General features: G+C 37.3%; 1 protein-coding gene across 1 annotated transcript in view; it reads right to left on the bottom strand.

Annotated features, from left to right (window-relative positions):
- The window catches only part of MICAL2 (microtubule associated monooxygenase, calponin and LIM domain containing 2), a 270,478-nt gene that overhangs the window by 52,075 nt on the left and 202,041 nt on the right, over positions 1-16,362 (bottom strand). The window contains exon 31 of the mRNA XM_055094134.3: positions 14,910-16,188. Within this exon, the coding sequence (XP_054950109.2) occupies positions 14,910-16,188 (1,279 nt within the window). The remainder of the gene's footprint in view (positions 1-14,909; positions 16,189-16,362) is intronic.

Here is a 16,362-nt window from a genome sequence, read left to right as displayed (position 1 = left end):
AAGGGGAACATTTACTTATACACTGTTGGTGGGAATATAAAGTAGTAAAACCATTATGACAAACAGTATGGCGGTTTCTCAAAAAACTAAAAACAGAATTACCATATGATCTAGCAGGCCTACTGATGAGTATATAACGCAAAGAAAGGAAAACAGTATATTGAAGAGACATCTACATTCCCACATTTATTGCAGCAGAATAGCCAAGATACAGCATCAGCCTAAGTGTCCATAAACAGATGAATGAATAAAGAAAATGTGGTATATATATACACAACGGAATATTATTCAGCCATAAAAAATAAAATCTTGTCATTTGCATCAACATGGATGAAACTGAAGGTCATTATGTTAAGTGAAATAAACCAGGCACAGAAAGACAAATATCACATATTATCACTTATACAGGAGCTAAAAATGAAAAAGTGGATCTCATGGAGATAGACAGTAGAATGGTGGTTACCACGGAAGCAGAAGTGGGGAGGGAAGGCTAAAGGGAAGCTGGGTAATGGGTACGAAATACAATTAGTAGAAGAAATAGTTATAATATTTGATAGTACAATAGGAAAATTATAGTTAACAATGATTTATAGTAAATTTCAAAATAGCTAGAAGAGAAGAATTGTAAGTTTCCTAAGACAAAGAAGAGATGAATGTTTGAAGTAATTGATGTTTCAATTACTGATTGATCATGACACATTACATATATGCATCAAAATATCACATGTATCCCAAACACAAATAAAACTATGATTTATCAAGTAAAAAATACAAAAAAGTTACATATAAAATCATGTCATTTAGCACATATTGACTAAAGTAACAAAAGCATATGATTATCCAACAGATGCAGAAAAAGCATTTGCTTACATTTATCATTACTCATGATTAAAACTCATAGCAAGCTAGGAATAGAAGGAAATTTTGTTGATCTAATAAAGGACTAACAAAAGAAATCTGCAGCAAACATTATACTCAATGGTGAAATACAATCTCTCTCATATTGGGAAAGAGACAATGGTGTACACTATCACCACTTCTATTCAGCACTGTATAGGAGGTCCTAGGCAGTGCAATAAGGCAAGAGAATGGAAAAAAAGGTATACAAACTGGAAAGGAAGATGTCAGTCTGTCTTTATTGGCAGACAACATGATTATCTTGCTAAAATTCTATTTAAAAGCTATTACAATAATAAGTGAGTTTAGTAAGGTCAATATAAAGTTAATTTGCTTCTACATATTAATAAGGAACAATTTAAAAGCAAAATTAAGGAAGCAATTTTATTTACAATGGCAACAAAAACATGAAATACTTAAAAGATAAATTTAATATGTGTGAAAAATCCACACACTGAAAACTAAAAAAAAACATTCTAAATTAAAGTGAAAGAAACTTAAATAAATTGAGAGATACACCATTTTCATGGATTGAAAGACCAAACAGGTGTCAGTTTATCCCAAACTGATCTATAGATAACAAGCAAAATTCCAGTAGGCTTCTTTGGTAGAAACTGATAAGCTAATTCTAAAATTTATATGAAAACACAAAAGACCTAGAACAGCCATATTAATTTTTAAGAAAAACAAAGTTGTAAGACTTTCCCTACCTGTTTTCAAGACTTATTCTAGCTGGGCTTGGTGGCTCACACCTATAATCCCAGCACTTTGGGAAGCCAAGGCAGGAGGATCACTTGAGCTCAAGAGTTCAAGACTAGCCTGGACAACATAGTGAGACCTTGTCTCTATTAAAAAAAATTGTTTTTTAATTAGCCAGGCATGCTGGTGTGTGCCTGCAGTCCCAGCTACTCAGGAGGCTGAGGCAGAAGGATCACGTGAGCCCAGGAGTTGGAGGCTGTAGTGAGCTATGATTAAGCCACTGCACTCCAGCTTGGGCAACAGAGTGAGGCTCTGTTTCAAAGACAAGACAAGAAAAAGAAAGGCTTACTCTAAAGCTGCAATAATCAAGAAAGTGTGCTTTTAGTGTGAAGATGATTGTATAGATCAATGGAGCAGATTAGAGAGTACAGAGATAGACCTACACATATATGGTCAATTGATTATATATAAAGGTGTCAAAGTAACTCAATGGGGAAAGAACAGTCTTTAAAACAAGTGGTACTGAAGCAATTAGATACCTCTGGGCAAACAAAAACAACAACAAAACCCATGACTTACATTCACTATAAAAAATTAACTAGAATCTTGCATTCATTGCAATGTAAAAAAATTATCTAGAATCAGATTAAAGGCTGAAGCCGAAAATCTAGAAACTATAAAACTTTTGGGAGAAAACATATGAGGAATTCTTAGTGACTTCGAGTTTAGCAAAGATATCTTAACTATAACTCAAATTATAAAAGAAAAAATCAATAAATTTGACTTCATCGTATTAAAAAGTTCTGCTCTTTGAAAGATACTGTAATGAAAATGAAACAACAATCCACTGACTAAGAAAGAATGTTGCAAACATATATCTGATAAAGGATTTATTTATATGCAGAACTCTTAAAACTCAAAACTAAGAAACAACACAATATAAAAATGGGCAAAAGATTTGAAAGCTACTTTACCAAAAAATATACAAATAAAAAATTCATACATTAAAAGAAGCTCAACATCATTAGTCACTAGGGAAATGCAAATTAAAATTGCAATGAGATACTACCATAGGCATTAGGATGGCTAGAATTTGAGTCTGACAATGTCAAGTGTTAGCATGGATGTACAGTAACCGAAACTCTTGTGCATGGTTGTATGGCATGTCACTTTGGAAAATAATTTGACAAGTTTAAAAATAAAACTCAACATGCACTTGCCAAATGACCAAACAACCCCATAGCTAGGAACTTGGCTAAGGCAAATGAAAACATGTCTCTACACAGAGACCTGTGCATTAATGTTCATAGAAGCTTTATTCGCATTCAAAAACTAAACCCCATCTCATGTCTATCAACTGGTAAATGGATAAACAAATGTTGGCGCATCCATACAATGAAATCCTACTAGCAATAAAAAGGAATGGATTACTGAAATGTGCAACAACATGCATAAATCTCAAAAGCATTATGCTAAGTGAAAGAAGCCAGACACAAAAGACAACATGCTGTATGATTCCATTTATATGACATTCTAGGAAAGGCAACACTATTGAGACAGAAAACAAATCAGTGTTTTCCAGGGACTGGGAATATGGAAAAGGGATTAATTCTAAAGAGTCATGAGAAGACCATTTAGGATGGTGAAAATATCTCTATTTTGATTTTGGAAGCAGTTCCATTACTATATACAACTGTAAAAACACATGGAACTGCACATTTTAAAAGGGTAAATTTTATTGCATGTAAATTATACCTCAATAAAAAATTAGAGTTTGGTAGAGTAGATGAATTCAATTGTTTTCCTACCTAAATGACCATATAGTCAATCACAGAACCGACGGATAAATCACTGTATATTCCCACAATGAAATATAGTTTACCAGAAGAATAATGCAACCACAAGAAACAATGAGGATAAATCTCAAAAAAAAATGTTGAAAGAAAAGGTTACATTTACCTAATGAATACTGTTAGAAATCAGTGGTTATCTTTGTGGTAGATGGTAGCCATGTGGGATTAGTGACTGAAAGAAACAGAGGACTTTTGGGGTTCTGGTAATGTTATGTCTTCATCTAGCTTCTATTACAGGTATGTGTTCAATCTGTGAAAAGCTCTATACTTACGAGTATTTTTCTTTTGTGTATTATAAGCAAGAAAAATGACTATCTAGAAATAAACCTTCAGAAATGCAAAATACCTTTATCAACAATACCGTCAAATGTAAATAATTTAAAAAAATCTGACTAAATAGAGGGCTATAGGGTGTTCTTAGATGGGAAGACTCAATATTCTAAAGCTATCAAATGTCTTTAATCAATTAAAAACCATATCATTTGAATCCGCATTTAAAAAACCCCACATGCCTGGGAAAATATCTAATGAAAATTGTACAAGGTCTCTACAACTAGAAAACATTAAGAAAAATTGAAGACCTCAATAAATTCAGGGATGTATCATGTCCATGGATTTGAAGACTCGCTACAGTAGTACCCCATGTTCACAGTTTCACTTTCCTCAGTTTCAGTTATCCACAGTTGACTGTGGTAAAAAAATAGGTGAGTACACTACAGTAAGATATTTTGTGAGAGCTAGGTCACAGGCACACAACTTTTATTACAGTATACTGTTATAATGATTCTATCATTAGTTGTTAATTTCTTACTGTGGTAATTTATAAGTTAAATTTTATCATAGGTATGTATGTACAGTAAAAAAATGTAGTAGTAAATACAATGATATGGTTTGGCTATGTGTTCCCACCCAAATCTCATCTCCAATTCTAATCTCCAAGTGTCAAAGGAAGGACCTGTAATCCCATATTGAGAGAGGGAAGTGATTGGATTTTGGGGGTGGTCTCCCCCATGCTGTTCTCATGATAGTGAATTCTCACGAGATATGATGGTTATATAAGGGGGTCTTCCCGCTTTGCTTCTCGCACATGCTTTCTCTTGCCTGCCACCATGTAAGATGCGCCTGCCTCCCCTTCTGCCACAATTGTAAGTTTCCTAAGGCCTTCCCAGCCATGTGGAACTGAGAGTCAATTAAACCTTTTTCCTTTATAAGTTACCCAGTCTTGGGTAGTATATTTATAGCAGTGTGAGAATGCACTAATACAGTATTATCCATGGTTTCAGGTATCCACTGGGGGTCTTGGAACGTACCCCCTGTGGATAAGGGGGAAACTACTGTATTGCAAAGATGTTAATTCTCCCCAAATTTATCTATAGATTCAATACAATCCCATTCAAATTCCCAGCAAATGTTGTAGAAATTGATGAATTCATTCCAGAAGTCACATGGCAATGCAAAAGCCAAGAATACTAAGACAATGTTGAAGAAGAACAAAGTGAAGGATTTACTCTAGACTATGACGATTTATTATAAAACCGCATAATGAAAACAGTGTGATTCAGGAACAAGGTCAGACAAACCAGCCAGTGAGACAGAAGAGAAGGACCCAAAACAGACTGCCTAATTTATAACAAAACTGTCACTGTAATACAGTGGGAGGAGAAGAATGTTTTGTGTGTGTGTGTGTGTGTGTGTGTGTGTGTTTGAGACAGAGTTTCGCTCTTGTTGCCCATGCTGGAGTGCAATGGCACGATCTCAGCTCACTGCAACCTCAGTCTCCCGAGTTCAAGCAATTCTCTTGCCTCAGCCTCCCAAGTAGCTGGGATTACAGGCATGCGCCACCACGCCCGGCTAATTTTTTTTTTGTATTTTTAGTAGAGATGGGATTTCTCCATGTTGGTCAGGCTGGTCTCAAACTGCCCACCTCAGGTGATCTGCCCGCCTCAGCCTCCCAAAGTGCTGGGATTACAGGTGTGAGCTATCATGCCTGGCTGAAGAATGGCCTTTTTAATAAATGCTGCTTAATTGATTGGATAACAACATGGAAGAAAGTAAACCTTCACCTTACCTCACAGAATACCCAAAAATCTATCCCAGTTTCATCATAGATATGACTGTGAAAGGAAAATAATAAGGCTTCTGTAACAGTGTTGTCCAATAGAAATATAATACAAGCCATGCATGTAATTAAAAATTTTCTAATAGCTACATTAAAAATATTTTTAAAATAAAATTAATTTTAATATATTTTATTTACCACCAATTTCAAAAATCATATCATTTCAACTTTTTATTTATTTGTTTATTTGTTTGTGACCAGTATTGGTCTCTTGCCCAGGCTGGAGTGCAGTGGTGCAATCGTGGCTCACTGAACCTCGACCTCCTGGTCTTAAGTGATCCTCACACCTGCTGAGTAGGTGGGACTATGAGCATGTGTCAACATCTCTGGCTAATTTTTTTAGTTTCTATAGAGACAGGGTCTCCTTATGTTGCCCGGGCTGGTCTTGAACTCCTGGACTCAAGCAATCCTCTTCCTCAGCCTCTCAAAGTTCTTATATCTAACAAAGGACTTATATCCAGAATCTATACAGATTACAAATCAATGACAAAAGGGCTAATAACACAATAAAAGTATGGGCAAAAGACTTCAACAGAGACTTCTGACAGAAGAATATCTAAATAAGCATGTGAAAAGTTATGCAACATCATTTGGCATGAGCCACTGCACTGAGCCAAGAATTATTAATGAGATGTTTTACATTATTTCATTCATACTAAGTCTTCAGAATCTGATGCATATTTTACACATATAGTATGTCTCTGTTCAGATGATACATTTTTAATGGTTAAAGTGAAATGTAACCCTATCAAATAAAGTTGTGTTTAATAGAAAACCATTTTACACTGCTTCAGTTTTTAAATTTAAATTAATTAAAAATTAAAAATTCAGTTCCTCATTCACACTAGCTACATCTCAAGTATGAAACAGTGGCTACTGTATTTGGACAGCACAATTCTAGAAGGTAAGCGAGAACATCTACATGACCTTGGAGTAGGGAAAGATTTCATAAACAAGATGCAAACATCAACAGCAATAAAGGAAAGTGATACTGTTTGGCTCCATGTCCCCACCCAAATCTCACCTTGAATGGTAATCCCCATAATCCCCATGTATCAAGGGTGGGACCTGGTGGAGGTAATTGAATCATGGAGGCAGTTTCCTTCATGCTGTTTTTGTGATAGTGAGTGAGTCTCACAGACCTGATGGTTTTATAAGCATCTGGCATTTCCCCTACTTGCACTCACTCTGTCCTGCTGCCCTGTGAAGAGGTGATTTCCACCATGATTGTAAATTTCCTGGGGCCTCCCTGGCAATGTGGAACTGTGATTCGATTAAATCGCTTTCCTTTATAAATTATCCAGTCTCAGGTATTTCTTCATAGCAGTGTGAGAACTAATACAGAAAGTATTGATAAATTTGGCTTTATTAAAATAAATACTTCTGGCCAGGTGCAGTGGCATCTTCCTGTAATCCCTGCTAACTTGGGAGGCTGAAGTGGGAAGATTGCTTGAAGTCAAAAGTTTGAGGCTTCTGTACTTTATGATTGTGCCACTGCATTCCCAGGCTTTTATTACAGACACTGTCTCTTAAAAAAAAAAAGGTACTTCTGTTTATCCAAAGACATCATTAGAGAGTGAAAAAGGGAGCCAAAGAGTAGGAGAAGACAACACAATAAAAGTATGGGCAAAAGACTTCAACAGAGACTTCATACAGAAGAATATCTAAATAAGCATGGGAAAAGTTATGCAAAATCATTATCAGGCAAATGCAAATTAAAACCATAATGAGACACCACTGTACACCTGTAAAAATAGCAACATCAACAAAACAAAACAAAGCTGAGACTGTCAAGTGTTGACAAGGATGTGGAGCAAGGGGAGCTCTCATTCCCTGCTGAGAGTATATACATTGGTACAACCACTTTGCAAAACTGTTTGATAGTATCTACTAAAACTATCATACATACCTACCCTATGACCTAGCAATTCCACCCCAGGTATATGCTAATGTTCTTTTCTTAACCAAACCCAAGCCAGGCTCCTCTGAATCCTCTTCTTAACTAGGCCTCACCTTGGCCTATGAAAAGAACAGACTCGTGACATAAGTGATTTTGTCCATCCCTTTTCTCTCCACATTAAAAGGCTTAAACAAACACTAACATAGTCTCTGAAAGCTCAAGACCCTATCACTAAGATGGCCGTAGCCTCCCTTAAAGTTCCTGCCTAAGAAAACTCAAGGTTGCCAGAATAATGGACTGCTTGTTTTAGCCGACACGGGATGATAGGCACCACTGTCACTTGTTCTCAGAACATTTATTAAAAAGAGCTTACAACATGAATCCTTTCTCTGTCCGTTTGAGACATATATGTATCTCCTACAACTCAGGAGTGTCTTTCTCAAGGACCTGATAAGCCATTCCTTTGAAATGTAATCATCGGAAGGATAGGGCCACTGTCTCCCAGTCTCTGTGGAAAGACAGAATTCTGACTTTATTAACTGCCAGCTAACAGATGCAGCTGGACTAACCTGCATGGACACTGACCAGCCCTTTGTGATTTTTCACTTCCCTGACTCTACTGAGCCCCAGCCTGACCACCTCCCTATGCCCTCCTTCTCCCTGTAAAACACTCAGTCGCTTCTGTAGAAATTGAAGTTGAGCTCAGTTTACACTGGAACCTCTATCTTATTGCAATAGCATGTTACTGATTAAAATCTGCCCTTACTGTTTTAACTAGTGTCCAGCTTTATTTATCCTTAGCAATGCTCAACAGACACAAGCACATATGTACACCAAAAATACGTACGTATAAGAGTGCTCCTAACAGCACTATTCACAATCAAAACAACTGAAAACAACCTCAATGCCCAAAAACAGAAGGCACGAATAAATTATGATATAGTCATACAATGGAATAAAATGGAGCAATGGAAAAGAACAAACCACTTCTGCACATAACATGGATAAATCCCCTCCAAAGAATGTGATATGGTTTGGCTGTGTACCCACCCAAATCTCAACTTGAATTGTATCTCCCAGAATTCCCATGTGTTGTGGGAAGGACCCAGGGATGGGTAATTGAATCATGGGGGCTGGTCTTTCCTGTGCTAGTCTCGTGATAGTGAAAAAGTCTCATGAGATCTGATGGTTTTATTAGGGGTTTACTCTTTCACATCTTCCTCATTTTCTCTTGCCACTGCCATGTAAGAAGTGCCTTTTGCCTCCCGCCATGATTCTGAGGCCTCTCCAGCCATGTGGAACTGTTAAGTCCAATTAAACCTCATTTTCTTCCCAGTCTCGGGTATGTCTTTATCAGCAGTGTGAAAACGGACTATTACAGAATGTTTAATGAAAGAAGCCAGGCACAAAAGAGTATATACTTGTATGGGTTTTTCTATTGTTGTGGAACCAATTCCCACAAGTTTGGAGGTTTACAACAACACCCTTTTATTATCTTACAGTTCTGTAGGTTGGAAGTCCAGGCATGGCTCAATGGGGCCCTTTGCTCAGGGTCTTATAAGGCTGCAATTAAAGTGTCAGCTGGGCTGCAGGTCTCATCTATAGCTCAGGGTTCTCTTCCAAGCACATTCAGTTTGTTGGCAGAATTCACTTCCTAGTGGTTAGAGGGCATAGGGTCTGTTTTCTTGCTGCTTGTCAGCTGGAGGTCAATCTCAGCTCCTAGAGGCCTCTTGTTCATAGGCCCTCCCACACCATAGCAAATTTACTACTTCTTCAAGCCCAGGAGGACCATGTCTCTCTCAAGCTATGAATCCAGTCTCTGACTTCAGGAAGTCCTTGTTAAGGGCTCATCTGATTGAGTTAGGCCCACCCAGGACAATCTCTCTTTTGATTAACTCAAAGTGAATTGTTTTGGGGCTTAACTATATTTGCACAATCCCCTAACTTAATCATGGGATGAAATGAAATCCATCATATTTATGTTCCCACCGTATTCCAGAGGACTAGATTCTTTTTTTTTGAGATGGAGTTTTGCTCTTGTCACCCAGGCTGGAGGGCAATGGTGTGATCTCAGCTCAATGCAAACTGTGCCTCCTGGGTTCAATCAATTCTCCTGCCTCAACCTCCCGAGTAGCTGGGATTACAGCGCCTGCCACCATGCCCAGATAATTTTTGTATTTTTAGTAGAGACGTGGTTTTGCCATGTTGGCCAGGCTGGTCTTCAATTCCTGACCTCAGGTAATCCACCCGCCTCTGCCTCCCAAAGTACTGGGATTACATTTGTGAGCCACCATGCCCAGTCTAGAGGACTAGATTCTACACAGCAAGCACACTAGGGAGCAGGAAGCATGGGGTCCTTTTAGAATTCTGCCTACCACAATAATGAATGATTCAATTTTTATAAAGTAAAACCAAATAAAATAAAAACTGCAAGAGTAATCTAAGATGATAAGAGGCAGATGATAAGTACCTTTGTTGGGCAGGGCATATAATGGGGAGAAAGCATGAGGGAGTCTTCTGGGTGTTGATAACATTCTATAGCTTGATCTCAGGGGCGATTACACAAATGTGCATTTTGCAAAAATTCATCAGCTGTAGGCTTAATATTTGCGGATGTTACTGTATGTATGTAATACTGCAATAAAAATGTTTATGCAAAAAATTAAAGGTTCTCAGGGCATGTTCTTTAATTATACACAAGAATGATAACTAGCATTAAAATTGTTTCTATAAGATGACCACTGACAAGTACCTGCAATTAGTTTATGCCTCCAAGTAATTCAAATATGCTGATAAGTTTATGTACACCATTAATTTAATTGGAAAGTTGTCTTGTAAAAATACAAACAAATTAAATAATTTCAGCCTGGCTCTTATTCAAATGATCATAAATATTAGGTACTTCAATTTGAATGAGCATGATGCTGTTTTCTCTCTCCATTGCATGGAAGTGTGTACCCCCAAGTTAAATGCGGAGGCAACAGTGTCAGTGCATATATGTGAGTGTGTGTTTGCTGGACTGAGCAAGGAAACTAAAAAAAAAGACTGATGGGTCTAATCTGATAGGCTAGGTAAAATCTTTACATTCTTAGGATACTGACCTAAGAACACTTGAAAGAAACACAAAACTCTTCTAAGAGATAGGTGCAGGCACTACTTCCAGCGCTAACTCTAACCTAATTCCATTCTGTACATTCCCATTCTGTTCCAAGGCAAGGAAGTCATACTATTTTCTGATGAATATAAATGAATGTAGCTCTCCATGCTAAGCAAGCCAGGAAAATATATTTACCCTAAGTTATTGTAATTAGCACATACAGAGATCATATAAAAGTGATATCAATGAACTGTAGGCCAATATTCCCTATGAATTAAATGCAAAAATGTTAAATAAATTATCAAAGATAATCAAAAAGTAATAAGACATCATGTAAAGTAATAAGACAAAGTAATAACACATCATGACCAAGTGGTATTTATCTCAGCAATGCAAGGATGGTTCAATACCCATAAATCTACTATATAATTCATAATATTAATCAAATTAAGAAGAAAAAAATCAGACATCTCAAAAGATGCTGAAAAGACATTTGATGAAATTCAACATCCATCTGTGATTAAAAATACTCTCACCGAAATAGAACTAGATGGCTATTTTCTCCAAATGATAAAATATATCTCAGTCAACCCAGAAGCCAGTTACCGTGCTTAACTGGGAAAAACACCAGCAGCATTCTCATTATGAGTAGGAATATATTAAGGAAATAATTATCACTACTTTTATTTAACATTGTTCTGGAGAGTCTAGAAACAAAAGAAACCAGGGAGACAAGATAAATCAGAGGTATACAATTTAAAAGCAAAAAGTAAAGTTATAATTTGCAGGTGTTATGATTGTATATATGGGGGGAACTCAGGGGAATCCATTGAAAAACTTTTATAACAAAGAGGAATTAATAAAATGGATGGGTACAAAATTACCACACAAAAATCAATAACTTTCATATATACAAACAACAGTAGAATGATAAACTGGAAAATATCTTGTTGACAATAGCAACAAAAACTAATATATCTATTAATAAAATTAATAATTATGCTAGATCTATATACTGTAAAGTGTAAAATATTCCTGAGGGTCACAAAAAAGACATGAACAAATGGAAAGATAACTCATATCATAATTTTATAAGTTCTTGCCAAGTTACTTATAAATTTAACTCAATCCCATGAGAGTATTCACAGGACTTTTTTTTTGGTAGATAGACAAGCTTATACTAAGTTCATATAGAACATCAAAGGAGCAAGGAGAGCCAGGAAATTTTAGAAAAAGAAAATCAATAATGGAATACTCTTCCTATCAGATAGTAAAATACCTAAAATAAAAAAATATATAAATACATAAAATTAGAAATTTAAAACAGTGTGGTATTGATATATAACAGACAACTAAATGGAATATAATAGATGGTGTGGAAATAAGTCCAAGTTCAGGAATTTTATATATGATAAATACGTCATCTCACATAAGAGAGGGAAAGAGAGATTATTCACTGATTTTTTAGGATAGCCAGGGAAACATCTAAAAAGTAAGGCAGAATCTATAGCTCACATTTTATACTAGGATAATTTCTTGATGTAAATACTTAAATGTAAAAATATTGAAAACAATCAAGAAGACTAGAAGAAACTGTGAGAAAATTCTTCTACAAACTTGGAAGAAGCTCTTTCTAACTACTATATAAAACCCAGAAGACATGCAATAAAAATGTTTCAAACTACTATATAAAGCTAGAAATTTTACATAAGAAAAGCCACTGTAAATAAAGTCAAGCACAAACAAGAAACTGGTAAAAAGTACTTGTAATTTGTATCATTACAAAAAAGGGCTAAATTTCCCTTTTGATAAAGAATCCCTACATACTATTAAGAAAAACCCAACAAACCAATAGCAAACTGGACAAAGGACAGAATCAACTGGTCACAGAAATGGAGATGCAAATGGCTTCTCAACATATAAAAAGATGTTCAATCACGTTATTAAACAAAAAATGAAATTCACACCACTCCGAAATCTATATTTCACCATCAGATCAGTAACACACCAGTTAGTGCAAATGTAGAAATTGAGTTCTCATACTTTGCTGCTGGGAATGTGAACAAGCACACTGTGATGAAGGACAAGTTGACAATATCTATCAAAATTCCCAATTCACATATCCTTTGCTCCAGCATTTCCACTTCTAAGAATTTATCCTAAAGATAAATTCACGCACATGCTTAATGGCCTAAGCTATCAGTTAATTATTGTAGCACTGTTTGCAATAGCTAAAGATTTGAAATAACTTAAACTTTGCATCATAGGGGGCTGGCTACATCAATTATGTTACATCTACACACTGGGATACTGTACAGCTATAAAACAAAAGAAGAAAGTGCTTTACGTACTAATATGGAATGAGCTCCAAAATAAAATGAAAAGTTCAAAAAAAGTGCACACAGCATGCTGCCATGCTATCATTTGCGTTAAAAAAAGAAAAAATATAGTATATAAATTTGCTCTTACATGCATAAATTCTGTCTGCAGGAATGCCTAAGAAACTGATGACAATATCTATCACCAGGATAGGACCTGGATTGCTCAGGGACAAGGAAGGGAAAGAGGACTTTTTATTTTGCACCTTTTGTACCCTTTGATTTTGAACCATGCAAATGTATTATCAAAAAATGCATAACACATTAAATTTTGCGATGTGTGACATAATATACCCTTATGTCACACATCACAAAATTTAATGTGTTATGCATTTTAGTAGTTTATTAAATAATCTATTTAATTTATTAAACTAAAGTTTAATAGTTTATTAATTTATTATGCATGTTTAAGAGTTATACTGCAGCCTTTCCATGCTTATCCTAAACCTGGTTGAAAATAAAGTCTCTTGTTAATCTATACAGCTGTTTGATTAAGGTACTACTGAAGAGAAATAATATATTACTTGAAAACTTATGTTTCAAAATAGAAGTTAAATAAGAAAATAAAAAAGCTTTTTAGGAAAAAAGAAAAACAAAGTTGATCAACAATAGGGATGGTAGGATCACAGTTTGTTCAAAGCAGTCAAACAAGTATCAACGACAAAAAAGAACTCATGTGAATGTTTAGCTAAACTGTCTCTAAGGGAATAGACTAAAACTTTGGCAAGGAGGAGAGGGGATGAGATAATACATTTTAGTTTTTATTAGATATTTCCATATTGTTGGATTACTCTGATTATTTGATATATTAATTTTAGAATTTAAAAATTTTAATCAGGTTTAAATTAAAAAGCCTACATTTTCATTGGTGGTAAGCAAATACGCGTTAAGTGTTTAGGCTAGGAGTTTAAAGGGAAAAACATTATATGCATAAAGATGTTCATTCAACACCATATGTAAAATATAAATATATGCATATATAACATATATACAAATATAAGTTAACAATAAGACAATAGTTCATTAAATAACATACCCACCAGACAGGATATTCAATTAAATCACATTTATGTATACTACATGGTAATTGGCATAATATCTATGATATAATGTTGACTTTTAAATGATACAAAATTTTTGGCTAGGCATGGTGGCTCATACCTGTAATCCCAACACCTTGGGAAGTCAAGGTGAGAGGATTGCTTGAGGTCAGGAGTTTGAGACCAGCCTGGGCAACATATTGAGACTCCATCTCCACAAAAAATAAAAAATTAGCTGGGTGCTTCAGTCCAGGAGTTTGAGGCTACAATGAGCCATGATCAGGCCACTGCCTTCCAGCTTGGGGGACAGAGAAAGACCTGTTTCTCTAAAAAAAAAAAAAAAAAAAAAAGAGCCTGGTGGCTCATGCCTGTAATCCCAACACTTTGGGAGGTTGAGATGGGTGGATCACCTGAGGCCAGGAGTTTAAGACCAGCCTGGCCAATATGGTAAAACCCCATCTCTACTAAAAATACAAAAATTAGCTGGGCGTGGTGACACACATCTGTAATCCCAGCTACTTGGGAAGCTGAGGCATGAGTATCACTCGAACCCAAGAGACAGAGGTTGCAGTGAGCTGGGATCATGCCACTGCACTCCAGCCTGGGTGATAGAGTGAGACTCTGCCTCAAAAAAAAAAAGATACAAAATTTTATGTACAACTTAGTAAAAAATATTCCTATGGAAAGAAAGAAAATAAATGAGAAAGTGGTGGTAGGGTTATGGTTGACTGGTCTCTTTTCAACCTTCTATAATTTCAAAACTAATTTTTTCAGATTTTTTTCAAATTTTTTGCCTTTAAAGTTTTCCTACTTTTGTTAGTATTTGAGAAGCAAAACGAAGTGAAAGATGCCTGCTTGTCGATGCAAAGAAGATAACTAACTGCCCAGCATGAAGGGCAGACATTTATCAGGACAGAGCCACTTACCTGCACCTCCCGCTGTAGGAGGAGGAGGAGGAGGAGGAGGAGCTGCCTGGCGCAGGGAGGTGCTTTTGAAAGGCTGCAGCAGCTTCTCCAGGGCCTGCGCACTATCTTCAGGCAGCACCTTCCTCTTGGGGCTGCCAAAGAGGTCCCTGATGTCCTTTCTTTGTCTGGATTCTTGGAGGAAATTCTCAAAAGATTTGTCTTTGAGTCTGAGGGAGGAAAAAAGCGAGATTCTTTTCTTTGGAGGCTTAGAAGCATCTGGGAAGTTCTCTTGCAAACTCACTTTCTCGAGGAGTGTGGGGACATCTTCAATCTTGCTGCAGGGTGGGGACCTAAGTGCAGGAAAGACCTTGGATGGCCGATTGGGCAAACTGTGGGTGCGGAGGGCAGGGTCAGGAGGGCTAAAGGCTGAGGACTGGTTTCTCCCAGGGGAATGCTGGTCCCTGTCTTTATTGGAATTGGTTTTCCGAAGGCTGAATGAGTGAGTGCAGGCCTGTGTGGGCAAAGTTTTGGATTCTTGCTTGGCCCAGGCCTTCTTCCCACCTTCAGAGTTGGAAAGGAGGGGCTCTAGAGACCTTCGGATGGCATTGGCTATGAGCTGCAGTGGGGACTTGGGTGGAGGCACGCTTCGCTCCCCCTGAGCTTGTTCCGCAGGGGTCCCCATCTTCTCCTGAGCCCCTCTCTGGGTTGGCAGGGGCTCTCTTGCTGCCCTAGGGAGCAGCAGGGGGCGGACTGGTTTTAGCACACGGCCTCCTCTACCATTCTCAGCACTTTTCTGGGAAAGTCGCTCCCCAGCTTTGAGGTGCACACTCTCAGGGATGGAGTCATTCCAATCCAACAATATGGTCTTCTGCTCCTGAGTGAGGACTAACTTCTTCAGGCCCAACTTCTCCTTTGCCAGCACTGGCCCTCCCTCTTCTTCCTTCCTGGCTCCAGTACTCCCTTTTTCCCGGTCTTCTCCAGCCAAGGGAGATAGCTCTTGGCCTGTCCAGCTCCTGTCCTTCCCCCAGATGGGGTGTGGGTCTCTGTGGTTGCTTCCGATGTCCCCAAGAGGGGCCTCTGCTGGCTGGCACTCATCAGAAGTCATCTCTGCAGGGTCTGAGAGGCCATCTTCACCAGGGCTCACCAGGCAGTACTCTGCCCACTCTGGCTTTGGGTGATGAGGCAGATACAGGGGAATTTCCCTGGGTGCTCCTTGGGCTATGGCTCGCCTCCGAAAGGTTGGGGTGGGAGGACTTGGATGACCTCTCGAGACTTGCGAGAGGGGCCCAGAAGCTGTCATCTAGATGGGATGGGCAAAAATAGCAGTTATTTAAAAATTTTCATCATTTATTTATAAGATGAAAGCAAATCTCAATCTACAACCCCCTCCCTGTTTTTTCTTCCCATCTCAGATGCCCAAATTAAAAAATAATTTTGCCTAAGATGATTTTAAAGGGATACTCTTTGTTCTAAG

Source organism: Pan paniscus, chromosome 9, assembly GCF_029289425.2.
Source record: "Pan paniscus chromosome 9, NHGRI_mPanPan1-v2.0_pri, whole genome shotgun sequence".
Classification (NCBI taxonomy): domain Eukaryota; kingdom Metazoa; phylum Chordata; class Mammalia; order Primates; family Hominidae; genus Pan; species Pan paniscus.
Note: the sequence above shows the minus strand (reverse complement) of the source record. Positions and strands in the feature narration are given on the sequence as shown.